Source organism: Terrapene carolina, unplaced genomic scaffold, assembly GCF_002925995.2.
Source record: "Terrapene carolina triunguis isolate 2854851 unplaced genomic scaffold, T_m_triunguis-2.0 Scaffold42, whole genome shotgun sequence".
Classification (NCBI taxonomy): domain Eukaryota; kingdom Metazoa; phylum Chordata; order Testudines; family Emydidae; genus Terrapene; species Terrapene triunguis.
In genome coordinates, this window is record NW_020664393.1 from 26,114,289 (window position 1) to 26,129,407 (window position 15,119).

At 40.1% G+C, this 15,119-nt stretch overlaps 1 protein-coding gene across 1 annotated transcript in view; it reads right to left on the reverse strand.

Moving 5' to 3' along the window:
- The window catches only part of SH3BGRL2 (SH3 domain binding glutamate rich protein like 2), a 48,422-nt gene extending 38,500 nt beyond the window's left edge, over positions 1–9,922 (reverse strand). The window contains exon 1 of the mRNA XM_024194662.3: positions 9,667–9,922. Coding sequence (XP_024050430.2) covers positions 9,667–9,711 — 45 coding nt within the window. The 5' untranslated portion in view covers positions 9,712–9,922. The remainder of the gene's footprint in view (positions 1–9,666) is intronic.
- Positions 9,923–15,119: the final 5,197 nt, after the last annotated feature.

A 15,119-nucleotide genomic window follows, 5' to 3' on the forward strand; every position in this document is an offset into this window, starting at 1 on the left:
CTCTTACCTCTTTGGGTTTTAGTTGGATTACACAGCTGCTTTCTAACAAATGAAATGTGTTATGGATTATTTTTTAATTTCCAAAACAAATGTGATTTGCATATCTTAATTTTGCTTTTCCTTGATTTTTCACATTTGCATTGTGGATGCTAAATGTCAGTAACCTTAACTGTTTTAATCCAATTTTGTGTTACTCATTGAAATCAAATTCAGTTAGCAGACATGGTGATTTATAGATTAAGGATATTCTACAAACAGTGCCAGTAGTGACAATAAAGAATGAAGTAAGTGTCTAGACTTATATGACACAGCTGGTCGATAAAGGGGCCAAGGTGATCACTAGTGGAAAAAAAGGTCTATTCATGGGCTAGGCCATTGTCTCATGGAACTGTTAGTTCTACCGGCTAAAGAAACAATCTTTAAAAATGTATAAATTGTTCTTTATCATTTCATAATCATGCCAGAGTGAGTGAATTCAGAGAAAAGGGCTAACCTTGAAAGCACATATTGTTGTACAATTGCTAGAGATTGGAGTCATATCTGAATATAAAGCAGTTTAGCAGACTAGAAGTCACAGCAAAACAGATGTTCAAAAGGACTTTTGGGAACACGATCAGAACAGAACAGTGCCTCCTTGAAGCATTATTACAGCTACTACTGTTACTTTTACTGACCTTTGCTTACAAGGATAAGCAAAGATCATAGATTATATATCCTCATGTAGATTTTGCTGTGTTCTTTAGTTACCCACAGGAGTCTATCCACTTTATTAAAAAAAAAAAAAAAAAAAAAAAAAGATTCTGACAGAAAGGAATACTACAGACTGAGAAGAAACTGAACAAATATCGGAGAGGTACAATTTAATATTAAATTATCAAAATGTGGCAATAGTTAAGCACTTAGGGTACGTCTACACAGCAAAGAAAAAAGCCACAGCTAGCCCGTGCCCGCTGACTTAGGCTCACAGGTTCAGACTGCGGGGCTGTTTCATTGCTATATAGATTTCCAGGCTTGGGCTGGAGCCTGGGTTCTAGCACCGTGGGAGGTTCCCACAGCTCGGGCTAGAGCCCGGAAGCTACACAGCAATGAAACAGCCCCATAGCCCGAGCCCAAAGGCACGGGCCAGCTGCAGTGCAGACACACCTTTAGTGGTTGACCCAAAGCCTGCTAACATTAATGGAAAGATGCCCTTAAATTAAAATGTTCAATGCATATGAACTTTACTGATTCAACTATAAGCCCAGAATGCTCCCAATATTCTGGGGGCTTAATAATAAGTCAGTGGAGTGATTTGTGTAAATTGTTGTCTCTTCCTGATTTTAATATTGCAGAACTGTTACTTGCTAGGTGGGTGAGGTAATATCTTTTATTGGACCAACTTCTGTTGGTGAGAAGCTTGTCTCCCCCATCAATAGAAGTTAGTCCAATAAAAGGTATTACCTCACCCACCTTGTATCTCTATATACTTTATATATATATCACAATTGTTTTTTAGGATCAATTGTATTTGTGTAATAAGTTGTAGATGTCTCCAAATTATTAGGGTAACCAATGAAATCTTATCAAGCACTAAAGAATAAATCATTTTTTATTTTGACTATTCTGTTTCTAGGATAGAAAGATGCACAAAAGCATTAATATCATCTCTGGAAAGTAAATAGTAAAACCTCTCAGACCATTTGCATGATTTTTCAATAAAAACTATTCTGTGATCAAAAAAAATTGGGGTACAATGTTTTGGAGAAATTAGGGAGGAGGTGAAAATCCAGGTTTATCACGAGAAACTAACTTCAGCCTTAATATGGAGAGATTATGTGTTTCTTCATAATACACAATATTGTCTAAATCATTTGGAGCAAGTTGGGTCAAATTTCATTGTAAAATACTAGAATATCCACTTTGTTAAAAATCCAACTCAGGAAACGGAAAAAAATTCCAGTCAATCTGCACTTAAAACTTATATGTAAAACTGCAACAAGCTGAAACTTAATAGCTAAGATAGCAATCTCTCCAAACCAGTCTTTACAACAGAAAAAAACACAATGGTAATACTGTAATTACTACAGTGCTATCAGGTTTCCTAATAAAAAAAATCCATAATTATCTTAATTACACATTGGTAAAAAAAATCAAAGTCCAGCTTGTTATCAAAGCCTATTCTTTTTTCATGTTGGTGTCATTCCATTCCCCTCCCCAAAGCGTTGATAGCCCATGTGGCTGAATGGAGCTTGTAATTTAGCAGATACAATTCATTTTCAACACAGTGGTTTTCGCAACGCATGAAAGCATACAAAATTCCAAAGTGAGAAGTTATTTTTAAATGTTGTATTGCACACCAGGTGGAATAAATCTCTGGATTCCATTATTTTAATAATTTCACTTTAATATCATTTTGCTTAATTTAAAAAGAAGTAGTGAAAGAACATGGCTCTATTACAATAAATTGTTATCACAGAGGAGAATTACATCAGTTTAAATAATTGTTAAAATTTTCTCCAACATTTTGGAATCTGTTTAATGAAATCCTACCAACTTGAGGCCCAATCTTGCAACTCCTCTGTGCATGTTGTCAGTGGGCATCCCAGACACAGAGGGTACATGGAACCAGGTTTCTGATTAGTCCAAGGTAACTAAAGCTGTGAAGAATGTTAGATTGTTTACATCTTCAAATCTTCAACTAAATTTTCATTGTACTACAAGCAACATGTGGACAAAAATATAGGTTTTTCATAAAAGTAAAGCAAAAGAAAGATCAAATTCTAGTCCTCTAGAATTATTTGGTGAAAAGTCAGAACAGGTGTTTTCTGGCACACAGACACAAACCACTGCTGGGGAAAAATAAAAACTTTTTTACAATAGCAACCGTCACCTTTTCTTCTATTGATAAAAATACACACAAAGGTAAAACTCACTGCCTCAGGCCTGTAAATTAGCACACTAAGTTCAGGACATCTTCCCCTGAAGGGACAGAAGTATAGGGTGAAGAAGCAAGAGGTGGCAGGGCCAGAAAAAACCTGCTAGGCTGTCTTTACGATGTTTCCCATTGGGTTTCAACTGCACCAGCTCAAACGTGTTAAACTACAACTTGCCCTGTCTACACTAGGGTATTCTTTAAAACTTTTATTTTAGTCTGGCCAAGGCCTTAGGGTTTCCTATAGTGCCCACAAGCACTGATACGGGACTGTGTGGTGCAAACATTGAAAGCAATATTTACATTCCAAGTAAAGGTGTTTTACTGGATATTTTTAAATTCATGAAGCATTTGCATCTACAGGTTTTGTAATAAAATAAAGCCATCAGAGCTATTACAGTTCATCATCAACCATACGCAGGGCTAGAAACAGTGATGTGCTCGAGAAGTCTTGGGATTCTAACACCAAAATTGAGTGTTGAGGTATTTTCTCTGCTGCTTCTGGTGCTCAACCTCTCGCTGGATACCATTTCACCATCCCTCCCCAAGAGGGCTTATCCCTCGAACTCCTACATATATTTATAGACAGACCATTTTTCTTTTCTTTGGATTAGGTCAGATTGCACATGTCAGGGATTTAAAAAGAAAGAAAGAAAAAAACAGTGAGGATACACCTAAACAAAGGGAACACTGTGCTAGCAATGGTTAGTATATTTTTCAGAGACATTTCCAGCTCATTGCACTTAATTCAACCTGGGTATAATGCTGGAGATTTCAAAGGAATTATACTGGAGTAAACTTGGACCATTATACTTGCCAAGCAATGTCACCACTCCTTGTGGTTAGCATACAGGGGGTTCGTTTAAATGAAAATAAGATGATTGATTCCCCTGTCCTTCACCCTGCCTTCCATGCAAGCACATTCACACCAGACTTATCACAGGCTAAAGAGGAAGAAGGTTTGTTAAATCTCCCTGTTAGAGTATTGACAACACATTGCTGGGTAGGGTAGATAAAGAAACCAAGCCCAGTATTGGAGGCTCGCTGAATCTTTATTTAAAAAAAAAAACTAGTAATTTAACCAAAATACCAGTAGTGAGGTTAAGAAATGAAAAACAAAACAGTCATACCACACGCCTTGTTACAGAACATTGATCTACATGTTATAAATATAGCTACAATGGGCCAGATTCTGATACCATGTAAATCTATTTGACATCAGTGGAGTTATTCCCGATTTACAGAGCTCAGAATTTTGCCTCTGGTACAAAGCAGTGCACTGTTAAGGAACAGGTAGTAAAGGTATAAATTTCTTAAACAAATCACACACATTTAAAAATGATGGTATATCAGAATTCAGCCCTTGGATTTTGCATAACTGTTAAAAAAACTATTTTATTTTTATATCTGCAAATACCAACTAGTCATAATGTTTTGCATTTTCAAAAACTGCCCATCCCCTAGTCAGTACTACAACACAGGCATGGAAACATCCACATTACATTATATTTGTATGCAGCATCTTTGCTCCAAATCAAGTGCCAGTCAAGGAAGAGAGAGTACATTTCAATCTAAGGTACTTCTAAGGAATCAGTCACTAATTTAAGTCTCAATGTCTAAAGATATTTCTTTGTAACTTCTTATGCTGGCATATTTCCTTTTGTTGACACTCCTATTTCAGATATGCATTATGAAAATTGCAAATATAACAAAAAAAAAAAATCTTAATTTGCTCACATTGTAAATAGAACTCAATCAATGGCACCATCGCTCTTTACAGAACATAGTGTATGCGCCAATGAGTTCTTTGATGGCTGCTGAGTCCGATGCATGAGTGACAGTCCCGTCCACAGATAGGCCACACCCACACACTAACGATGCTCTCAATCCGAGCAGCAGATTCTTTCCTCCTCTGACGCTGGTCATCACAAACCCCAATCCAGTCTGCTTCGCAACGCTTTGCTCCAACTATCTACATACAAGCTGACGCCGCTAGCCAGAGTGATATTCTTCACTCCTTTCCCAATCATCCAAAGGATTCCAAAGGATACTAAATCATCTTTGCAAGCATCCTGAAATCTGCACAGTGGTCTGCCTCTATTTTAAATACTTCTCGAGCTTCAGAGTATAGCACATGCTTTGGGATCCTGTAATCCAGCATTCACTTGATATGTCCAAGCCATCTGAGTCTTTTCTTACTAATCAACGTTCCGATGAATGACATACTAGCATGATTTAATATTAAATAGAACTAGTTTATCTACAAACAATGGAACAGAAAGAGAAGGTAGTACACCTCTACCCAGATATAACGCTGTCCTCGGGAGCTTAAAAAAAAAATCTTACCACGTTATAGGTGAAACCGCGTTATATCGAACTTGCTTTGATCCACCGGAGTGCGCAGCCCCGCCCCCCGGAGCGCTGCTTTACCGCGTTATATCCAAATACGTGTTATATCGGGTCACGTTATATCAGGGTAGAGGTGTACATCCACAGCAGAACAGAAGGGCAGTAATAATTTCCTAGGCAGAATGGTGGAAGAAGCATTGCCTAAGACATTTAAAACTTGATTGGACAAAGCACTAGCAAATGCACTTGAGAGAACAGTCCTACACGTATGGATATCCTACAGCTTCACCCAAGCTGTCATAAGGAGTGGAAATCAAACCGTCAGTTCCTTCCAGACCTGTTGGTATGGGGTTCTGGAGATGTGTTGTTTCATTATTTTCTAATGCCCCTGGCAAACAGGGAGATAATGCTGTGTCCTGAATTGCACAGGAGAAGATGCAGGCTAAGCTTTCCATGCACTTGGAAGATGATGGACATGACCTAGCTCAGGGGTCGGCAACCTCTGGCACGTGGCTCACCAGGGTAAGCACCCTGGCAGGCCGGGCCAGTTTGTTTAGCTGCCGCGTCGGCAGGTTCTGGGCTCCAGGCCAATGGGGGCTGCGGGAAGCGGCGCTGTGCTGGCAAGGGATGTGCTGGCCCCGGCTTCCCGCAGCCCCCATTGGCCTGGAGCGGCGAACCGTGGCCAGTGGGAGCTGCGATCGGCCGAACCTGCCGACGCAGCAGGTAAACAAACTGGCCTGGCCCACCAGGGTGCTTACCCTGGCGAGCCGCGTGCCAGAGTTTGCCGACCCCTGCCCTAGCTGGTCTTTCCCTTCTCCGATACCTGATTCTACAGTGGTCTTCTCAAACATCAAGAAATAAGTTTTAAAACTTCACTGTTTTAGAGTACAGTATTACTAATGCAGGGAATTGGTAATGGGTTGTACTGCCTTTCCCCTCTATGTCACCTATTCTATTCTGGCCAAGGATAGTAACAAATGAAAGTCTTTCCTCTCAGATGGCTGTACAATAGCCTATATGAAGTGAGTTGGTGGTCTCAGTCCAGTACTAATGGTCCATGTCATCTAAGTCAGTGGTCTCCAAACTTTTTTGACCGCGCAACCCTATCAGTAAAAAAATTTTGAGCAAGCACCCCTGCCGCGCCGACTCTACCATTTTTGCCAAAGCAAAAAAAAAAAAAAAGCTCCTCCTGCCGAGACCACTGATCTAAGTCACCATCACAATTGGCCCTACTGCTGGCAGCCAAAGCAGAAAAGCCAGTGGATGAATTGACATGAAAATTAAACTACACTTCAACTACAGAACTGGGATGGCAGGGTAATGGTAGGGAATCTCTAACTGCTGCTGATCTTGGTGTAAAAATTAACTTGTTTGTCAGTCAGGTAATAACTACCGGTAGCTAGATTAGCCCATCCATCCCTACCCTGTTTGCCTGAAACTGGGAATAGGTGACAGGGGATGGATCACTTGATGATTATCTGTTCTGTTCATTGCCTCTGAAGCACCTAACAGTGGCCAATGCCAGAAGACAGGATACTGAACTAGATGGACCTTTAGCCATATTCTTATTCTTAACTATTCTAGCTGGTGATTACTGGATCAAGCTTCTCCTCCTCTAGCCCCCCCAAAAGCTCAAATAGGTCATTATTGTTTGAAATAAATATGAGAAACTACAATATGAACTGACTGCCAGTTAATGGGAGGGAGTGTTTCTATGATGAATGCTCAGTGAACATGTTCTGTTAAAGTTCTCAAGAGATTCTGTATTTTCTAAATATGCTACTGAAATGGATAATTAGTTTTTATTAGCTGTAAGTATGCAACTACTAAGCATTCCAAGCACTTCATGCCAAACTGTATCAGACGACAAACCTGTCACCATGCCACTGACCTGAACACAAACAGTGCACAATAAAAGACCAAAGGAAGAGAATACACAAACCTTCAGTCGGGAACAAAGTCCACTGTCTCTCTACAAACAAACAAAAAATAAGAATGCCAGTAATAGCACTGCTCAAGCATAAAGTATACCAATTATATCTGAAGCCCTCTGATGTTTCTCATTAAAGAACACATTCAGATGAGCATTTACATTCAGATTGTCTTTATGGAAATATAAGCTGTCACTTTAAATAGGAATATGGATATTTATAGGTCACATGCATAATTAATTAACCAAGAGAAAACTAAGGACTTCAGCTACTATCAAAGGACATAATGATTGATCCCCTTCAAAATTTAATTCAAGGAAAGAGTTGTGCCCACTTCAAAATACTTGTTAACTTGCAGATATGCCTTTATCCTGAGGTTGGTCTGTGGGTTTTTTTTAAAAGACTCCAGTAATTTGTAATTATCAGTAGAATTTATTTTGTTTGTTACAGTGCCCTGAGGAAAAATACATATTTCAGACTAAAGCAATGCTGTTTCAAGACTCCCCTTCTCTATCCATGGGACGTGACTAACCGTGGTAAAACTAGGCTACTTTACTCAAGAAATCTCATCAGTAACTTAAGGAAGAGTTAAGATAATGTTTTTTAAGTGTCAGCTCACCAATTTTGTTATACTTTCTTTAGTCATTTTATTTTTTTCCAAGCACACACACGGCCCCAGACCCCCCTGCACATTTTAGATACCTTTTATTTTAAAGCAGGCAGGCTGATTTTAAAAAACAAAAAACAAGTGGGACAGCATAAATAAATTTTCTCTCACAGTAAAGTTTTTGTATGCCAGTGCTAGATGAAGACTGACTACAACCAAGTATAATAATGTTGGAAGCAATGCTACAGTTAATGCTAATGCATTCTAGTCTAAATCAAGTTTAGCATGGAAATGGTGGAATAACAACAGGCAGGGCTGTTCCATGATAAGAACTTGTGCTAGGAAAGAGGAAACAATCGATCACAGCAATACTCTTATAATAAAACTAGGAAATGCACTTTGTTTTTAAAAAAAAAAAAAAACACCAAGCAGGTATCCTGCTCTGCTTGCTTTTAAACTAAATTATGGGAATCATAGAATGGTAGGACTGGAAGGGACCTCGAGAGGTCTTCGACTCCAATTTATTTCAGTGCTTAAACACCCTGACAGGAAGTTTTTCCCTAATGACCAACCTAAACCACCCTTACTGCAATTAAAGACCATTGCTTCTTGTCCTATCCTCAGAGGTTAAAAAGAACAATAATTCTTGTATGAGGCAGTTCCTCAGATACTGTAGTTTCGCAAATAAACAAGGAATTTATAGCTCAAATTTGAGACCTCTTTTTTTACTCCACCCCACCAAATCTCATCAACAAACCTGGAAAATGATCCCTCACTCTCACAGACTTTGGGAGGCCGGCCAGTCCTCGCTTACAGACAACCCCCCAACCTGAAGCAAATACTCACCAGCAACTACACACCACACCACAGAAACACCAACCCAGGAACCAATCCCTGTAGCAAACCTCGTTGCCTACTCTGTCCCCATATCTACTCTGGCGACACCATCAGAGGACCCAACCACATCAGCCACACCATTAAGGGCTCATTCACCTGCACATCCACTAATGTTATATATGCCATCATGTGCCGGCAATGCCCCTCTGCCATGTACATTGGCCAAACCGGACAGTCCCGCCGCAAAAGAATAAATGGACACAAATCGGACATCAGGAATGGTAACATACATAAGCCAGTAAGTGAACACTTCCATCTCCCTGGTCATTCTATTACAGATTTAAAAGTCACTATCATTGAACAAAAAAACTTCAGAAACAGACTTCAAAGAGAAACAGCAGAACTAAAATTCATTTGCAAATTTAACACCATTAATCTGGGCTTGAATAGGGACTGGGAGTGGCTGGCTCATTACAGAAGCAGCTTTTCCTCTCCTGGAATTGACACCTCCTCATCTATTATTGGGAGTGGACTACATCCACCCTGATTGAATTGGCCCTGTCAACACTGGTTCTCCACTTGCGAAGTAACTCCCTGCTCTCCATGTGTCAGTATATAATGCCTGCATCTGTAACTTTCACTCTATGCATCTGAAGAAGTGAGATTTTTACCCACGAAAGCTTATGCCCAAATAAATCTGTTAGTCTTTAAGGTGCCACCAGACTCCTTGTTGTCTCATCAACAAAGGCACCCCTGTTCACCATGAACTATTATCTGAAATGTAGGTCCCCTAAGCAATTAGCAGCACCCAAATCCAAGTGGTTCCTTGGAATTTCCAAACACTTGATGAGCGGCAGAGTTGTGTGTTTCTCTCCTGCGCTGAATGTTTGTAGCCGGGAAAAGTCAACCCCCAGCCAGCTTTAGCGATAGCAGCGTGGGTGGCTCGGGATCCCAAGCAGCCAGCTGACCTCAGCTATCGCCTGCCCCTCTGCACCTCCAGGTGCGCCTCCCACCACGCCCCCATCACTCACCGCCACCGAGCCAGAGGAGGATGCGATGAACACCCGGATAACCATCCTCACTTCATTCGCCGCTTCTCTCCAGCCAAGGGGAGGCGTGAAAGGGTTAAGGGAGCTCCCACTCCTGCTGCTGCGAGCTGGGGGGTTGCTTGCAGGACCTAGCCCGCCTTGCTCACCCCGCTGAAGCCCAGACGCTCTAGCAGCTACAGCACAGCGTTCGCCTGGGGACTCCCGCTTCGCCTGGGCAGCGGCAGCGCAGCTCAGACACCCAGAGCTTAGCGGGAGGCAGGAGATGAAAGCAGAAGGGGGGAAAGGGAGGGTGCGCAATGATGGCTGGGAATTGTAGTGCCGCGGCTCTGCCAGCTGGTGGATGTGTTTCCAGGGGGCAACCTGCACCTCCCAGCTGTGTGCGCGGGCGGGGGCGACAGGTCAAGTAGATTAATGAGGAACAACCTACTTACTAGTAGCCTCTAATTCTGGCTGTCTTCAAATTCTGGTGGCCCCCCAGAGGGGACACTGATTCCCAGGGATCATGTAGCACACCCACAGCTCCCATTGACTTGGGCCTGAGTTGGGAGGCTCAGTACCACAGTGTGCCAGGCATGCTGGTCACCCCAGTTATTTATGGCCAATGATCTAGATACCCTAGCAAATCAACAGTGGAACAGAGACAAGTAAGGACCATTTTTGAAGATACAGGCCACAGTGCCTAACAGCTTGTTTTAATACGCAGCATTTTTAAAGTACATCCGTAATAAGGGCTTCTTTCACGCTGAGTTTTGCCTACATGCCAAGTGTACTGCTGAACTAGAATTACTTTGCAAACTTGATACCATTAACTTGGGCTTGAATAGAGACTGGGAGTGGCTGGGTCATTACACAAATTTCCCCATGTTAAGTATCCTCACACCTTCTTGTCAACTGTCTGGAATGGGCCATCTTGATTATCACTACAAAAGTTTTTTTTCCTCCTGCTGATAATAGCTCATCGTAATTAATTAGCCTCTTAGAGTTAGTATGGCAACTTCCACCTTTTCATGTTCTCTGTATGTATATATATCTTCTTACTATATGTTCCATTCTATGCATCTGATGAAGTGGGCTGTAGCCCATGAAAGCTTATGCTCAAATAAATTTGCCGGTCTCTAAGGTGCCACAAGTACTCCTGTTCTTTTTGCGGATACAGACTAACACGGCTTCTACTCTGAAACCCATCACACAACAGTTACTGGGTAACTGCTGTTGAAGAGCCAGCAGAGGGCCCAAAGGAGCCAAAACTTTAATTATGGTTAGTTGTTGTATAACCAGGAACAATTTGTTAAAATTTCTTGATGGCAGGGTGGTGGTCATAAGAATCTGATGGACATTACCCATTACATAGATTAGACCACTCTCCTTTCAATGCAGGATTGTTTCCTACATTCTGTCTTCCAGTGGTGTTCCAGACTGGTTTTAACGGTGGAACTTCTATGTCTTCCCACCTGATTCTACAATCTACTAGATTTCACTTTGGGAAATTATTTAGCTTAATATCTCACCTAAATGTTCTCTATTCAGTATTTTATCCTGATATTCCTAGTCTAGCCATACTAAATATTTATTGGTAAAGTACAACAGGCCAAATCAGGCCTAATGAATACAGCATCTTCCATTTGAAGATCTCATAATGTTTTACAAATATTAGTGACGCTGCTGTGAGGGAGAGAAGTATTATTAATCTCATTTTACAGATAGGGAAACTGAGGTACAGAGAGATTAAGAGTCCAATTCTGTGGGGTGCTGAGTGCTCTTAACTCTGATTTGAGTAAACTGAAGCTGAGGTCACTCAGCGCCTCTCACGAACAGTCCTAATATGTGCTCAGTCAGATTGTTTAACAGAGTCAGGAATTGAATCCAATTAAACTATTGTATATTTGGAAAGAATGCAGTACGGAAATAGAAAATTTTAAAATGCTAACATGCTACTAAAGTCTGGCAGCACAAATACTGTAAGATTTTTCTCTTATATTAAGGTTTCTTCTATTATTTGCTAAATTCCAAAGCCACATATCTCATATCCATTATTTTTTTCCTCCAGTTTCATGTCTGTCTTTTAAAATATATCAAAGAGTTCATGTTGCATCATTGCATTACAGAGCTGCAATAAACTCACCATGGGAAGAGAAGCCACGGGAAGAGAAAAGCTTGTTCTATTTGTTTAGGTAGCCTCAGGCAACATTACTAAGAAGTTAGAGGACTTTCCACATAAAATATTCTTGAGTACTTTAAGGCTCTTAAAACCTTTTAAATGCTGTATTCAAATATTCTGAAAGTGCATCTGGATTATTGCTGACATTTTGGTTTTTATAGTCAGCATTTTCTTTCTATTTTTAGGGATATTAATTATAAATCATGGTATTGTATTGTGAGCTGGTTTAAATTGCATAGATTTTTTTTTAACATCTTACTGTAAATAGAGTTGGGCTCAAGTAAGTTTGGACAACCCCAATATCTGAGCGGGGGTTAGACGTGGAGATTTTGTCTGGGCCCATCTTCTGATGTTAAACAAATGCTGCCTTTATCGTCCATTTAAAATGAATACTTTGATGTGTGCCTACAGCAATGAGAGAAAGCTAAAAAGAAATCTGTGTTTCATGTACAACTTCAGATAAAAATAACATTTTTCTTGGGACTTGAATTCAGCTATTGAAAAGAAGTGAGGGATGTGATCAGGCAGGCAATGAACGGGAACAGTAGTCTTATGTCTGCTCTGCCACAAATACTTTTGACAAGAGATCAAACAATTCCTGACAGTTCATCCCCCTTTATTCTCTCTCTTATTATTCATCTGCATCACTAGCCCTGAAAGTTTTGTAATATACACACTGGAATATCTCTCCCATGTTTTGCTCTCTTCTGATTAAGAGCATGCCTCATTTCAATGTGTTTCTATTGTCACATTCTCAATTTTTGCAATCAGTTTCTATTAGTTTGGGCCCACTCACAGGGCTTGTGTCTGTAATTTCTCAGTATAAAATTTTACAAGCCATAGGTTGAAAACTATTGCAAATCCAGATTGCTTTTTATTTCTCTTTATAGTCCATGCATATGAAACATCCAATCCTGCAAGGGACCAAGAACATTCAACTCCCAATGGTTAAGTATAAGAAATTTTATACTGAGAAATTACAGAGACATAATCGTGTAGATCTGCATTTTAGCCTGTGTGTACACTATACAGAGATACTATGAACTCTCTAGAGAGAAACAGCTAGCAGCCATGTGAAATTTTACACCAAGAAATCATATAAATGCAGACCCTTTGCATGACTAGCCCTTAAAGTCAGTTTCTGCAGCCACTCCTGTCCATATCCTGTAGCCAGACTCTCATTCCATGTACAACATTAGATGCTTGGAAACCAAATGGCAGAAACATTTGGTCGAATGTAAGAAACTTGCCATAAAAGAAAATATTGTTCAAATGATTTATGAGCAGTTTTTCATGTTTACAGGGAAGGCTGAAATATTTGCATTCTGAGACAAGCTGAAAATGTAAACTATGATTTTTTTTAAAAAGGTTTCATGGTAAAAATAATTCATTGTTATACCAGTACTTTATGGAAGATTAAACAAAACTGTGCTGCTACAAATGTAATAGAGGGCACAAAAATAAATATCTGGGAAACAGAGGATGGTAGAAGTGTGTGTGCAGATGTGTAGCTGATGAGCCAATTCCAGTTGTGGTTGAAGATTGTTTGTACAGGCCAATGCTGTAGAGAAGGGGAAATGAAGACATCTCTCTCTCTTCATCCCAAAACATCTTTGCAGAAACCTGGAGCAGAACAGCATCACCTTTCATTCCTGTCCATAGCTTCTTCTTCCCTTAAACCCAGCCTGGTCATGTCCCTGCATACGGTGTCCCACCATCTAATCAGTGGTCAGTCGCTAGGTCTGATTGACCTTAACTGTGTTTGCATTATTTTCTTTGGCATCCTATCATCTGTTTGTCTGCAGTGTATTCATCATCTTAATCTTTTTTGTTGTAGCCAATCCTATATCCTGATTTCACATCCCACTCTCCTTCTAACTTCTTCATTTGTCTTAAAATCATTCCACCTTATGCCTGCCATTTTTTGAAGAACTCTCATCTCTACTGACTCCAGCATTCTGATGTCTATTTCATGTAATGCAACTGTTTCCAGACCATATAGCAATACTGTTAGTACACTGTTTTGATAAATTTTTATTTTGGTGCCAAATGTAATGTTTTTATCAGTCTCTAATTTCATTGGTTTCTGTGCAGCACTGGTGGCTAAGGTGTATCTTCTTTTAACCTTTTTCTTGAAGGAACTGTTGGCACTGATCAAACTTCCTAGGTACATGTAAGAGGCAGCTTGTTTTACAACTTAGAATATCAGGGTTGGAAGGGACCCTCAGGAGATCATCTAGTCCAACCTACTGCTCAAAGTAGGACCAATCCCCAGACAGATTTTTGCCCCAGATCCCTAAATGGCCCCCTCAAGGATTGAACTCATAACCCTAAGTTTAACAGGCCAATGCTCAAACCACTGAGCTATCCCGCCCCCTCAACTTCACTGCTGCTGCATTTCAATACTTTACCTATTGTCTCTTTTCCAAGCTGCAACCACTTCGTCTTTTTGGCATTTATTGAAATCCAAATAGAAAACACCAATTTCCCAAGCTCGTAAATACTATCATAATTAATTCAAATGTGCGTCATAGCTGTACAATGTTATCTGCATAAACCAAGGAGCCTAATTCTAGATCATCCAATGTCACACCTTTCAACTTGTCTAACATTCTTAAGGTCCAGTTTCAGAACATGATGAAAAGTGATGGCGATTCCATTTCCCCTTGTCTTTCACAAAACTTTGACTTGAAACAGTTGCTTTATTTTCCACCATTTTTTATGGCAGTTGCAGGAATCTTCGTACATAACTTTTGTAATTGCAATTATCTTATCTGGAAAGCCATATGATTTTGCTTCTTTCCATAATGCTTCCCTCCAAACCGAATCAAATGCCTTGTAAAGTCCATGAAAACAGTAAACATCTTTAATTCCCATTCTTGCTTTTTTTCCCCATCAACTGTCAGAATGTGAATATCCGATAAATGCGACTTTGGCCTGGTCAGAAGTTGCACACTTCCTCTAAAACTGGCCTTAATCTGTTGACAATTACTTTCATCATACTGGCAATAAGCTTATACCTCTATAATTATTTGGATCAGCACGGTCTCCTTTCTTCAAGATTAGTACAACTATTGCCTTTAGCCAGTCATCTGATACCTCCTCTTGCTATACCTTCTTGTATATTTTTTCCTGTTACTTTGATAGCACTTGTCCTGCAGGCTTTTAGCAACTCAGCTGTTATATTGTCTAATCCTTCAGCTTTCCCAATTTTTTACTGCTTCTCTGCTCTTTCTATTTCTTCTTCAGATGGTGGTTCAGTGCTGATATCCATTCT